Genomic DNA, 15,122 nt, shown 5'->3' with positions numbered 1-15,122 from the left:
ATTGTAAAAAAGAAAAGCAAACAAAACCACAACCTTATGAATGGACTGAAGCTGGCTTTCCTGTTAGCCACTGGAGTCTTAATATGGAGTGTGAATGAAATAATGTTTGCTGGGATGTGAAGCTGGAGAGAAATTATGGAGAGAAGAGATTCCTGGGTGGAAATTGCATGCTCAGAGTGATCCTCAGTGGTGTCCCTGGAAGATGGTTCTAACAGTGCTGGTCAGAAAGATTACTACAGGGCTTGGTGTGTTCATGAAGAAGGAAGTAGTAGATAAGATGGAAATTGATGTTGATGTATAAAGAAGAGATGTGTATTCCCTGTGAAACAAACACACTAAAGAATTTTTAGAAGTGTTGTAAAAATGCAAAAAAATATGCAAAACCCCAAATGGATTTTTTTTTTAAGGTGGGGGAAGTGAATGTCTTCCATTGTGATGCAGCAAAATCCTGGGGAGTTTGTAGCCTGCAGATGTACCTACTAAGTTCTCTGCATTTACCAGCACGGTGCCTGCAGCACCCTGTTAGTTTTGCTTACTGCTTACAGTGGGTTTTGCATTTGGGTTTGAGGTTTCTCATGCGAAAAATCATTTTGCCTTTGTGTGATGGTTTCATAAATCTCAGTCTTCTCCCTGCTTTGGTGTCCTCTGCACTGGTAGGAAATGTAAAGTAGACATTCTGTGCCTGGGTTGCTGGACTACAAAATGGAATCTACTTGCTGTGGTCATGTTTGTCCTTGCACAGCAGTGGTGGTGGCCAGCATGGCCGTGTTGAAGGAGAATTCTTCTGTGACAGCTGCTTGGTTTTGTTTGCTGGCCAGACCACAGCTTTCTTCTAGTAACTAGTTCATAGTACAACCTTGCTATGGTTTGTGAGTAAAAGTGAGTGTTCTAAGTGGGTTCAATTCCTGGGTTTGGACAAGAATTTGAAAATTTCTTTCCCTCAAGGTGAATACAACTGTGTGAATGGCATGAGTCCTGTATGGGGGAAATGACCTCCTGCTTGATTTTTCCCCCTTTATAAGCAAACTTGCCAAAGATTCCTCTTTTTAGGTTCTTGCATCAGGATAGAGTTCAGAACCTTCCTGGAAAATGCAGTTCTTTGGACTAGGTTCAAGAAGCAGGAACTGTTGGTATTTGGAAAAGGAGTTTCAGAATGCCATACAGTGGTCAGTAAATGCTAAAAAGAAATCATCTCTTGCCATAAAAACAATTGTTATTTCTCACATCTCACACTGCTCTTCCTTTTACCTGTTCTCTGTTCTGTTTTCATATTCCATGTTCGATTTGAAATATTGTGCAGCTTTTCAGATACAGCTCATTTAGTTACCCATATTGGTCTTAGTTGTGTTATTAATTCTGTGTTCCAGAATTAATTCTCTGGATTTCAGACTTCGTGCCTGGTACCTGCTGCTTGATACAAACGCCTCAGATGATCCGAGTCAATGTTGTCATCTGTATTTTGTCCAAGGCAGCTGTAAACTCAGTGGTCTTTGAATCCTTCTTAATGCATGCAGCTTCTCAGAGTCTTATTTTTTGGCTGATCTGGTTAAGTCAGATGAGAGGGAGATGAGGGAGAAGGTACTGTGTATGCCATCAATTCCTGCCTTTTTCTGATTGGAAGGCACAAGCTCTGCAAAGCTGCACTACGGGAGTGGCCATCCTTTATGATCTCGGGAGTTGCATATTAATGTTTTCACACTCTGGGACACAGAGTACTGCAGTTCTGTCATGGAGAACCATAGGGATGAGAAATGTGGTTTGTGAGAAAGAGATGAGTGCCTGTTTAGGTGTGTCATTGTTCTTTTTGGGTTTAAACTAGAGGAAAAAATTTCAGCTTTGGCAGCTTCTGCTGGCTTAAGGTCTGCTGAAGGCAAGAAAAAATGATGTGGAAGCTTCTGTTTGAGTAAAACTCTGCTGTTGGTTTATGATATGAACCTGGAATCACACTTTCAGGATCCATATTGTGTCCCTGATTGCTTCATTCAGAGAATCACATAATCATAGCGTGGTTTGAGTTGGCAGGGACCTTAAAGATCACCTAGTTCCCACCCCCCTGCCATGGGCAGGGACACCTTCCACTAGACCAGGTTGCTTCAAGCCCCATCCAACGTGGCCTTGAACAGCTTCTCTGGGCAGCCTGTGCCAGGGCCTCACCACCCTTGCAGGGAAGAATTTCTAATCTAAACCAACCCTCTTTCAGTTTAAGACTGTTACCCTGTGTCCTGTCACTATACCTCTTTATAGAATGTCCCTCCCCATCTTTCCTATTAGGCCCCCTTTAGGCACTAAAGGGGGAAGGGGCTCTAAGGTCTCCCTGGAACCTTCTCTTCTCCAGTCTGAACCACCTCGACTGTCTCAGCCTGTCTCCAGAGCAGAGGGGCTCCAGCCCTCAGAGTGTTTTTGTGGCCTCCTCTGTACCTGCTCGCACAGGCCCCAGAGCTGGATGCAGTGCTGCTGGTGGGGTCTTGGCAAAGGGGAGCAGGGGGGCAGAATCCCCTCCCTCGACCTGGTGGCCACACTTCTTTTGATGCAGCCCAGGATGCAATTGGCTTTCTGAGCTGGGAGTGCACGTTTGGGTCAAGTCCAGTTTTCAATCTGCCAGTACCCCCAGGTCCTGCTCTGCACGGCTGCTCTCAATCTGCTCATCACTCAGGCTTTGTAAAAGGAAGAGAAGAGGCTCTTTGAGCTTTGAGTTTACACTGATGTCCAGAGACATAACTGCAGAATGTGCTTGGTGACTATGATCTAAAGGGCCATTCACACTTGGAAGCTGTTACGGAATAACAGTATTCTGGATGAAAGTGACAGTGGAAAGAATTTTCTGTTCCTCTTGGCCTTCTTCCAAGATTTTTTTTCTGGACTAAAGTGGGTAGAGCTGTTATTTATTGTATGGGAAAAAAAGACCAAGACTTTTCATCTCATGAGACGGGGCATAGATAGATCCTGAGCTGTTCATACGGTGGTTTGTAACACTGTAATGTCTTATCCTGGCAGACATAAAAAAGGGCAAAAGGGTGAAAGTTTTCTTTTAATCACCAGGACTTTTTTTAGGTGATTGAGTTACAGAGTAAAGTATTCCTCCTCTGTTGCTTTACTGTTTGTCTGCTGTGTAACACTAACCCACATAAAATTCATGCGGCTCTTTTTGAAGTTATTTTAGACCCTCAGCAGTGTATACAGATTTTGTAACCTTGGATAAAAGCGCCTAAGTCGTGGTTTCAGTTTTGCCCTTTCAGGCATGTGCAAAGTGCCCCAGCACATTTTAAGGATTTTGAACTAGAAACTTCTTAGATATGGGTTATGGTTTCAAAGCTCAATTAATACACCCTGTGTCAAGGGAATTACATCAAGGGAATGGTTCTCTGTTTCTTTAGATATCTAATATCGATTAAAGCTGTGTTTTTACTTAAAGGATCCCATGGACTTGTTTTGGGGGTTAATTACGTTGGAATATATGCCCTGGCAATTTTGAAGAGAGCATTCTCTGACTGACTCCACCCCATTTTTATGTCTGTGCTGAATAGTTTATCCATCAGATGATGAGTTCACAGAGTGGTTCATCTTCCAGTGATAGTACCTGCTCCAAGCTTTTAGCAGTAAGTTCTGCTCATCCATGTGAGACTGCAGACTGCTCAACAATGTGTGATAGCAGCTCATTCAGGAAAAAAAAAGAAAGAGGAAGGCTGAGTTAAGAGTTGGGCAAAGGATTCTACTTTTTCTGCCTAGTATAGCATGTTTTGTTTCTTTTTTTTCTCAAAATAGAATGGATTGGTGATGAATCTTGAAAAATAACGATTGGTAGGAAAACCCCTGTATTGTGTCAGTCACCGTCATGTTTCCCATATTTCACAGTTATCACTCAAGTTATTCAGAAAGTTAGGGCCCCACAAGATAATACAAATAGCACTCCATGTATTGTATTACTTGGAAAATGGAAGTCAAGGTACAAGACATGGGAGAAAAGGAGGGAAGGACAAAACGACAAGCTGGTGATGCAGAAGTGATGGCAGGATTAGTGACCATTACATGGTGCTACTTTGCATGGATTAGTGAGGTGTGTGTATATATATGTAAATTATTGGACAGTATAATCTCCTCCTATTATAATCAGCTACCGGAAAGCAAAGTTGTCATAGAACTCATATAAGTTTGTGGTTTTCTTCAGCTAGTTTGGCAAAGGCACGAAACTGGATGAAGTGCAGACTCTTTGCAGAGAACTCTGCGTATTCATTAAACCGTGGGTAACTCTTAGGCAAGGATCTGTGTAAAGTCTGAGATTTCGGTTGAGGGGAAAAAGAGAACACAGTAAACAGTGTAAGAAGTTAAATGTATGACATCCTAGTTTATACACAAAGATATTATCCTGATGAAGGACAGCAAACTCGGAAAAGAAAGGTTAAAAAAATCAGTGTGTGGGAAGCTCCTTGCCATAATAAAATTTAGAGTAACTACATAGTGTTGGAAGGAGGAGGAACAGACTGAATATCTGAAATTAAAGCAAAGACATATTGTTGCCTAGTGTAAAAAACACAGATATCTAAAAAAAAAAGTTTCTCACTTCATGATAGCCCTCTGCCCTCTATCATTTGGGCTGGTTTGTTGTGTTTCTTGTACCTTACTTTGACTTAGGTAGGCTTGTTCCAAAGGATGACAAACTGTTAATATTGTACAAATATTTAAAAAAAAAAAAAAAAAGGTGATAATGCCTCTGAAACATGGGCTCTGGATCTTATGTAAACACGAACATCTCTGGACGAGTAAAGCTTTTATGAATGATAGTTTGTATTATTTCTGTCAGTTTGCAAGGAAAGGTGGTTTTGCAATACACAGTGAAACTTTATATTTAGTTATTTTATATCTGAGAAAAGGACTTATAATCACATTTGTTAGTCTTAAATGATTTTTTCATAAGCAAAATGACAGTGATATTTCATAACATTTTGATTTTGTACTCATATTTCAGAAATGTACTGGATTCTTTATTTAGGCAACCTTATGTTTTTTCTGGTGTACCTTAATAAATAAAAGTGTATTTGTTAGAAGTTAAGGTATTCAAAAGCAATCTGTATGGGTTTTTTTGAATTCTAATGATGGGCTAAAGGTTTTTTTTCTGTTTCTATTTCAGATGCATCCACTCGGACTGTGTAACAGCAATGATGAGGAAGATCTATATGAATATGGCTGGGTAGGAGTGGTGAAACTGGAACAGCCAGAGTTGGAGCCTAAGCCATGTCTCACTGTCTTAGGAAAGGTAAGGGGATAGTTTGGAGCTGCATATAACTGTTTCTTGGAAGGATTAGTTCCTTTCTGAGAAAAATCAGCAAGAAATAAACCAAGAGAAAACTCCCTTTACTCCACAAAATATTCCTGTTTTGCCTCTTTTCATACCAGATGCTTCAGGAAAGGTGATGTCATAACTCAGTTGACAGAGGTGGTGATGGGGAGCTGAGGGCACACATTCCCTTTGTGGGTTTTGTAGGAACCTAACAAAGGCTTAAGCAAAAATGGCTGTTTAGGTGAAGCAGTAGTGGAGTGAATTAGAGTGAACTGCAACTGTGATGCTGACTTGGTCAAAGGAGTCAAAATGAAAGCATCTTATTGGCTTTCCTTTGGTGCAGTTTTCTCAGAAGACATACATTAATTTCCTCTTTTTGAGGAAAGATGAGTCTTCAAACCTAGAAAGATTTCTTTGCTTTCATTGCAGGATAAATACATGTAATAACAAGTGAATCTTATTGTCTTGGTCAAAGAAATAAAGATTTTCATCTTCCTAGAGTCTCCTTGTGGAATGCAGCCTCTGGAATCTAAATTAATTGCAAAACTTTTCCCTTTGTTTTATGGGGTGAAGTCAAGTAAGATATCATTACTGCTGCCAAACACGTTAAAAAGGAAAGCAGAAGGCTGACCTTTTTTGTTTGCAGCTTAGAATTTTTGAACATTGAGGTTATTATATATTGACATTTGAAGTCTAGAGTAGTTGGAAGTGTGTGAAAGAGCATAGGCCACAAGTTCTACCAGTAACTGGGCAGCTGAAAACACATAAAGTAACTGGGGTTCATACCAGAATCCAGCTGGCTCAAATTGGGTAGGGTAGTGTTGGTGACTTCAGGTAAGCAGTGTATCAGGCAGACAATAAAATCATAGGTTGACATTTTTAAAGTAAAACTTCTCTCTGTAAATTTACAAACGAAACTTCTAAAAACCTCACCTTTCGAAGGAAATAGGAAACCATCGGCTTGTCTAAAATTTCCTGCATGTTCCACTTGTGGTACACAGTGAGAAACATCGCTTTAAGAAGTGATTTCCCTTTCTATTGAATTTCAGCATAATGCAACTTTTTTTAAAAAAAACTTGGAACACTGTTTTTATTTCAGAGAAATTCCAGCTGTTGGTTCTTTGATCTTAAAAGGATAAAATCTGAGGATAAGGTCTTGTGAGGATGGGAATTAGAGAAGATTGGGTACTGAAAGATGCACAGTAATCCATAAGTAAACTCCAGGAGTAAGTTGAGTCTTGGAGAAAGCCATTTCAGGAAGGAATCTGTTCAGTGAAAATTATGTGAGGAAATAGATGTGCAAAATGGATGAAGAAAGTGGAACCATAGGTCCCCTGCACAAACACTGTTAAAAATATATATCTGCCCCACTGCTACATACCCAAATCCCACCATGTCCTCTGTATCCCCTGGCTTTGCTTTGGGAGCTCTGCAGCATCTCCTTTGATGCATAATGATGGTGGTGTGACACTGTGTGTTCAGAGAGTTTGGGCACAGTGCATCATGTGTGTCACTTTATGTGCAGGAATTTAAACAGGTGAAAAAAGACTGGCCGAGGTTCTAGGCAGTATTTGCTTCTCAGTAACTGTACTACAACTCCTTGTTCTGTATTTTCCTGTCTTTTATTTATCCTTCTCTTTCTAAAATATTTGTTCCCTATTTCATGCTCACTGCTGTAGTTCCTTCTCTCCATCTCTTGCCTGCAATCTCTCTGCTCTGTCCTCCCTTATGCTCAGGTTATGTCCTGATTTAGAGAGACTTCTCAGAATTTTTTAATACTGTTGAGTGCAGATAGCAGCAGGAGCATCAGCCATTAGCTTCTTGCAGGTCTTTCGATTAAGTCAGCTTGGTTATCTTACCAGTGGGAACAAGTTGTACTGTGATTGTCTGGGCCTCTGAAAAGTTCATTTTCCATGCAATTTAGAACAAATAGCTCCATGAGGATTCAGTGTGACCTCCTAAACTATTTTGCTTGGGTAAATATCAAACCTACTACATGTGTATATGTGTCGTCTTCTGGTTATTTTTAGGATTTGGTAACTGATTTAAAACATAAAAGGGAAAGGAATTAAAAAGGAAGAGGGAGAGGAGGAAAAATAGAAGAAACAGGAAAAAAAACCCAGTAAGGAGTAGGGAAAGGAAAGGAAAATGGGGGAGGGGTAGCCTTGAACAGAGAAAGGAAATGGAACTTGTTTCATTTAGAAAAGGAGGAAGAAATAAGGAGTACAAACCTACTATTTTCTCCTCATTATATATATATATATATCTTCTTTCATTACTGTTGAAAACTTGGAATATGGTGAAGCAGAATGTAGAGTAAAAGTGTTTGTAGAGCTAAATTGCATGACACACAAATCTGGTACAAACTTTAGGGTTTTATTCTTATTGTTCGTCTTGGTTATTGAGGTCTTTTTTGATTTAGGGGTGTTTTGGTTTGGGGTTTTGTTTTGTTTATTAAAACTCTGGTTTGTGTTTTCAGAAGTTTTACTTGTTTATCCATGGGTAGCTGAATGGAATTTAATGTTTTCATTTCCGTATCGATTTTGTAATTGATCATCCTTTACAGTCAGGTTTATAAAGTGTAATGGAAATGAAAGTGTTTAAAAAAAAATATGTATCTCTTGTTTAAAGTGCCTGTGAAAACTGGACCCTGGTTGAAGCAAGGGGGGTGTGTGGCAGCTGTGATTTACTATTACCTTTGATCACAGTGCAGCCCTGTTTGAGGCAATGCTGCATGCAGGCAAAGCAAAGACCTGGGTTTTACTGATCTCATGAGCTCCTGAATAGGCCTAGAAGGGGAATGACAGAGGAAGAAGAAAGCTTTTGGAAATGAAAAGGAAACCCCGTGAACCCGACCAGCATTATTGGCTGGATTTGCCTACCAGGGAGCCGCTCAGTTTCTGCCAGGCTAATTCTGCTTCAGCTTCTCTCCCCCACACCCCCGACCCCACCTCCCCCTCTCTCTTTCCTTCTTTCAGACTTTTTTTGTTTTTGAGGCATGGCTGTAGTAACTTGGTTCTCAGGCTGGGAACCCACTGAGCTGTTGCCATGGTCACTGGGAAGCTCTTCGTGCCATGTGCTTCAAAGGGAACCTTTCCCCTCCTGGAATTCCTCCCTTCTCTGCACACAGCACAATGAAACTCCTTCACTGCTGTAACTGTGCTTAAGGAAGGGAAAAGCAGGGCTGCCCACAATACCTGTTGCATGCCTGCATCCTGGCAGGGCTGGAGGGCACTGGGGGGTTAAAACTGTGTGATCTTTAAGGTCCTTTCCAACCCAAACCGTTCTGGTATTTTGTGACTCACTGTTCTGTGGGGGCAGTATACTTGCATGCACCCTGTACATTGCAAGACCCCCTGTTCTTCCCCTACCCCAGTAATTTTTAAAGCAAATTACATCTGCCAAGACTGTGAAGTACAACCCAGCAATACCGTTGGTTTTTTTTTCAGTACAGCCTAGATAGTGAGAAAATGCTGAAGATTTGCTTAAAAGTAGCACTTCTTCCCTTTTCTGCAGGCTTGAAAGTCCACAAGGAAGGATTTTGTTCTTGTTTCTCTTCCAGGGACTGCTAAAGGGTCTCTTCTGTATTAATAGGAATTTGAGGATGTGCATCTGAACATAACCTAACAAAGAGAGGATGTCCCTGCTACTACAGCTTCCTGTTTTCTTCAGATCAAAGAAATCTGTAATATGAGGAAATTCCTAACAGTTCTTCCAGTATCCATTCATTTCTTTTCTGTCTTTCAAGAGTTTATTTTCAAAAATTTACCCTAATACTACCTAGAAGAATCTCTTGTTTTGCCATGTCATCATTATGATTATACTAGTTAGTTGGCTTCGGCCAAAATCATCATGACTTGAACGTGCATCAGTCGAACTGTGATTCCTAAACCTTTTGTCTTAACGATTTAGTTTAAGTACAAAGATTCTTATGAGGTAGTCAAACAAGATAGTGTGGGGCTATGTTGGTAGTTTAGTTCCTGAATAAAGAGAAGTGTGTTCTAAGACTTGAGGAACAAGAGGTCCTGTGGAGAGACCATTTGAATCTTCTTCTTTCAGAGTTGCTGAAAGTAATAAAAAAAAGAAAGGCAAAATAAACAAAATCAACTGACACCTTTATATTAATAGGCTAAATTAAGCATATGTTCAAATTAGAAATGCAATGACAATATAAGTATACCAGTGAAGTGTCCAGTGGGAGTAGGAACAAGTAAGGGAAGGGAATGTAAAGGGACTCCTTTTTCTGGTGGCAGTGCTGGCATAAAGGCACGTCAGACTGTAGATTGAGAGAAGTGTTGCAACAGTATAAACTTCATATGGGTTGTTTTGAACTCCCAAACATTCTGTTTTAAGAAGGAAGTTGTTATGAAGTAGAAAAAACTTTCTTGAATGAGACTAGACTCCTTTGACTGTGGACTCCTTGATAGATCTGTACATGCCAGAACTCTGATCAACATGAACTACATTTTTTATCAACCTCATTGTTTCGTAATGAAAAAATGAGTATGAGTTTTGATGGGAAAAAAATAGTATCCTGGCTAGTGTTAATGACTCAGCCCTTCTGAATCAGTCATGTTCTTTAGAGTCTCCCATTAACTTAGCATTGAAATTTTTTATTTCCAAGGTCTGTTGTCTTAGCACTACCTAAAATCAGGGTTAACTGTGAAAAAGCATAGTATATATAATTGTAATCCCTGCCATCCGTGTGTTTGTCTTTACTGTATTTGTTCTAAAAAAATATATTGAGAAACAGGAAATGACCATTTTCCTGGAGCACCAAAGAGCATCGTAAGTGCTGTAATATCACGATTGTTTTGTGTTATTCCCCACTTCGTCATCATTCATAATGTCCAGGACACCTGAAATGTTAACATCCATTTTAAGCAACCATAAAACATCTTTAAAAATTATACTTGGCGTGATACTGTTACCTGTGCAAATCCTTTTGGCGTAATTTATCTTCTGATGTTCATTCATTACTTTCCCAGTGCTAGCAGCGTGATCAGACCTCTACACTGTCTAAACACAATGATTTCTGGAGTTCCAACAAAATTGCATAGGTGAGGTCAGAGGAGGGGGATAATACATGGGTTTTCAGGAAGAAGGTGGCTTTTCAAAATAGCAGACAGAAATAGTCACGAAGGGACGTGTATATTTTTGAACCAAAAAAAAAATCACATAACCAGTTGAAATCTGGAGAGAGGAAGGGTTTGTGTTGTGTACGGATTGTGTGGGGAAAGCTACAAAAGGAAAGAAAAGAACTGGATCAAAGCCAAAGAGGGAAAAGCTCAAAGGAATGGACAGCCAAGGGCTGAATCAGGTTATGCAGTTCAGCAGAAGTAGGTCTATCAGGTTTTCATTCATGGGTGGTGATGGGCCCTTTCCATTGGTAACCAGTGCCAGCAGTCTACTATTGTATTATTTTACAAACTTCCTTTCCATGTTCACTGCCCAGTTGGGAAAAGCATCAGGTATTCACACAGAAAGGCTTTCTCTTATGTTTGTTTCTCCCTCTGGGCGCTCCTTAGGTTTGCCACTGTTGGGTTGATTACTTTAAATAAATGTCCACTTTTAGAGCTGGGTCCTTAGCAGTCCCCGCCACCATGTTCCCTCCTTCCTAACCAACTGTGGAGCACAGCTGCTTCTCCCTTAAGCTAAAGAAGCAGCTGTTGTTGCACAACACGTGTTACTTGAGTTCAGCTCAGTCGGATCTCCCAGTGAAATTAATGGAAGTCAAGGCTGAGTAAAGACTAAGGAACAATTATTTAAAACATGCCAATAATAATAATAAAAGGTGTTATGTTTTAAGTTTTTGGACCATCATTATTCTATGTGCCTTGTGAGCCTCTCAGACACTGAGAGATATTTTTATTTTACATGCAGAATCTACTTATTTCTCCAACAGGAGAAATGCACAATGGCAAACACGTTGCAAAAACTATAGAAATGGAGTTTGAAACAGAAAAGTGAATGGGCAAGTAAGTGCAGCTATGTTGGAGCATAGAAATGAGCACAAAAGAAGTCTAGCAAGCAGAATCGGATAAATGGACCAGAAAGTGAAGAAAATCAGGAGCAGATATGGAGGCAGGGAATGGAATTATTTAGGACTTCACAGATGAGTGACATGCCTAATTTTGGTGCACTAGGGGACAGAAGGCTTTGAAAGAAATTGGAGAACTTTGGAATGTAACCAGAGCTGCATCAGAGGGACTCTGATATTCAGAATAAAAGATGGGCAGATACAATTGACAGTGGTAGAAAACTGGATCCTAAGAAATTGCAGACATAAAGTGGGAATGTTTTGCAATGATTTTCACAGGATTGAAAGGAAAGAGAAAAACTTAATGTAACACGAGATTCGCTTTGTATCTTACTGCTTTGAGATAATTTGCCAGAACATGTTTTTCTGCTCTAAACATTTTATCTTTATGATGTCCAGGTGATAATAACTAGAGGTGCATTTTTGGATAACATAATGATTTAATGTTTGTACTAAGTTCAAGGAATCACCTCCAAATGAATCAAGGGATCGTACTGTGAACTCAAAATGAGTACAAAGCAAGGTTTTTAGTCATTGCAGGGAGCACTGACCAAGCTACTCGCGATTCTTGCAGGTTTGTTCTTGAACATTAGAGGTGGACATACTTGTGGCATGAATTAGGTAATACAGATTAATTATGTATTATTAACATTCTCACAGCTATTGCCTTAGAATTGCTCAGTAGGGATATGAAACTCTCACAGAAACTATTAAAAATATCGAAAGCATGTATGTATTCTACTGCACTGATGTCTCAGTTGTTGGCCCATTGATGTTTTGCTCCATTGGTAAGCCAAGAGAATACATCACAGATATTCAATTTTTAAAAATGCTCAAAGAACTTGGTTAGCTTTGGATAAGAAAAAGGATGGGCCTTAGGCCTGAGGATCCAAATAATGAGCTTTTAAGTGGGCAGGGGGGAGGACGCATTTGCAAAGAGCACAGAATCCATAGAATCTTGAGTCCATGAAGAGTGTTGAAACTCCCAGAGGGTCCCATCAGCTGACTGTAAGGGACTAATGAGCCAGTCTGACTGTTTATGGGCTGTGGTTAACCTCTTGCAAGTTAGGATTTCCTGTCGCCAGCAATGAGCTGTGACCGCCAGCACCACAGTGTTAATGATGAGGTAGGGGCTGATGAATGGCTGGACTCCAGACAGCAGCCTTCACTGGCAAAGAATCAAGTGGCTAGAGGGGGAAAAACATTGAAGTCTACAAGGGAAATAATGCAAACTCCAGAACCTATAATTCCCATGTTTAAAAAAAGAAAGGGATAAAGAAACTGGGGACAAATTCAACAAGTGAAGCTTTTATCTCTGCATTCTGAATAGAAGATTGTTCTTCAGCAAAACTGGCTGTAAAAGCCAGGCCAGTTAAAACAATATGCAGGCTGCTTGCCTCCAAGTAACCAGAAATTGTTGGCTCAGAGTAGCCTGCTCTGAGGAGCCAACCTGCTGGGAGACGTTATCCAAGCAACGGCTTGAATGTAATTCCTCCCGCTGTGGAATGGCTCTTTGGCAAATGAAGACCCTAATTAGAGATGGAAGGGTTTCTATTTTGTTTTTCTTTAATCCTTACCCCGAGGCCTCTGCAATACAGCCATGTCTCTGCTTGCGTGGAGAGAAGTTTCCAGTTTCCCTTTGTAACAAAAATCCTCCACCTTTTTCATTCTTGTTTTCCCCTTCTTTTTATCTTTTTCCTTTTTTTTTTTTTTTTTTAGGAGTCAACAAACTAACAACAAGGGCCCACCACAGTTTGAGACCTTGAAACTAAACTAATCCAAACCCAAGGATAACTGTTTGGAAGAAGGGCCATATCATCCTATATTAGCCAGCCACGGAAAGTTGCTAGCTAAACTGGAATACTGGCCCACCATGCATATTTTTACTACTGAGCTTAGTACCCAAGCTGATTCTTGTCGAGGAGGGGGAGGATCTCACTGAATCAGCAGTATTCTACTGGATACTAAGGGAATTTTACATGCCTTTGTGCAGTCAGAAAGATAGAAGTCCTGACTGGGGTTACATGCATTTCTCTAGTCTTGGATGCAGATGCTCATCCCTGACAAAGAGGACAGAACCTGCAGAGAAATTTGCTACAGCACTTTAATATGTATAGAAGTGAAAACACATTTGCTGCTTGACAACTCACCTTGGTATACATGATGTCTGTCTGAGCATAGTCATGGATTGCATGCAGGCACTTAATAACCCTGCAACAAGCAGTGTATTTGCTGTCACTGTCAAGATTTGGATCTATTATTTCATCATCTCAGATGACTGTGTTATCTCTAAAATGTTCTTGCTCGCAGTAGATACCAACCTATTGATGAAGGCCAGCTACCTGAGGATGAGGCTAAGCAGGACAGAGGATACTAAGCAGAAGTCACTCTGAATTCTTGTCAGTTTCTGACATTTGAAAAGAGGTGTAGACCCCAAGCTGGCCTGAATCACTCCTGGTTTTTCATGTTAGCTATGCTTGCTTTCATTTCTTCTTAGCATTTTTTTTTGGTGGGCTGAGGTCATGTTCATATTATCTTTTCAAGGATAGCAGAATGCTGTTAGTGAGCACAAAGCTCTTCAACCTTCGAGGAATTTTTGGTTAATTTAGATGTGTCACTATATCTTGGATAAACTACTGTTAAGTGCTTCTGTAACCTTTACATAATTGCACACAAGCTGAAACTACTTAAAATTTCTCCTATTTACTAAAATATTTAAATAAAAGAGGCTGTGAGTTGGGAACCATGGCCCAAAACTTTTGTTTTGTTGAAAAGAACTTTCTGCAATAAGGTAAGGCTTGTTTCTGACAAGGATTAAACTTTCCCATTAAATTGACTGAGGTTAGATGGATTTCTTACTTGAAATTTTTGGAAGTTTTGCCATCTCCCACTCTAAATGCGAGACATAATTCTTATAATTCTTTGTTTTCCTTTTTGATGTAGATAAATACCAAATTACAATTTTAAGGTAGTATTCTATTAGAGTATATGCCTTATGTATCTGAGATAGGAGGAAACTTCGGTACATTCTATTTACACAGTTTGGGTACTGTAGAGATGGCTTTTTATAGTGGTCTACATTAATAGTTCCTTTGTTTTACAACTCCTCCAATGCTTTCCCATATCTCCAATTCTCATTAGCTTCTCTCAGCACCACAGCATGCTTGTATGTATGTTTATGTATTTATCTTAGGCCTACTTTGTTTCTCGTTCATCTACTTTCAGTGTATCTTCAGTGCAGAGATAAAGTTAAGAATTATCTGGGTTGTCTGTAGTGGTATTTTATAGCACAGGATATAGTACATGTTCAGTACATAATTTCCACTCATCTTGTGACCGTTATATTTTGGAGGGAACTGTGTATAGAAGTTCTGTTGCCTGGAAAAAGCTGGAAGAGTTATAATATGTAGCAGCATTTCTGTCAAACACCAGCGGTTGTCCTGAACGCTGCCACCCACCTCTTGCTGAGTGTGCTGGCTCTCTGTGAATATGTAATCTAGTTCAGGACCCCCGTTCCCTCCTTTGATCTCTTCCAGTGCTCACCCTTCTCTTTGTGACTGCTGGCCCACAGAATGGTCTGTGATAGCAGAGGGCAGGGCTTTGGGAATGGAGCCTCATGACTCTGAAATGTGTCTCAAAAGATTTGCAACTGGCAGGCTTTGCTGTCTTCAAGATTAAATAAATGTTGTCGTCTTATTTTTACTTGGTGTAGACTTAGAACTGATCAGTGTTTCTCCCTAACCCCAAAAATAGATAGAGTTGTGTTTTCTTCTTCCTCATTTCAACTGAGAGCCTCTTAGTACTGAG

The 15,122-nt window shown here is 40.1% G+C and overlaps 1 protein-coding gene across 3 annotated transcripts in view; it reads left to right on the top strand.

The window, feature by feature from the left end:
- ZNRF3 (zinc and ring finger 3) overlaps positions 1-15,122 on the top strand; it is a 78,029-nt gene that overhangs the window by 42,531 nt on the left and 20,376 nt on the right. For 2 of the 3 annotated variants that reach the window (XM_027892084.1, XM_027892083.1), the window contains exon 2: positions 5,126-5,251. In XM_027892084.1, the coding sequence (XP_027747885.1) occupies positions 5,126-5,251 (126 nt within the window). Of the gene's footprint in view, positions 1-5,125; positions 5,252-15,122 lie in introns of those variants that run through there. The other variant, XM_027892086.1, reaches the window with a different exon arrangement.

This window comes from Empidonax traillii, unplaced genomic scaffold (genome assembly GCF_003031625.1).
Source record: "Empidonax traillii isolate 1590-97213 ecotype Southwest subspecies unplaced genomic scaffold, ASM303162v1 scaffold338:size1951571, whole genome shotgun sequence".
In the NCBI taxonomy this organism is placed as follows: Eukaryota; Metazoa; Chordata; class Aves; order Passeriformes; family Tyrannidae; genus Empidonax; species Empidonax traillii.
Note: the sequence above shows the minus strand (reverse complement) of the source record. Positions and strands in the feature narration are given on the sequence as shown.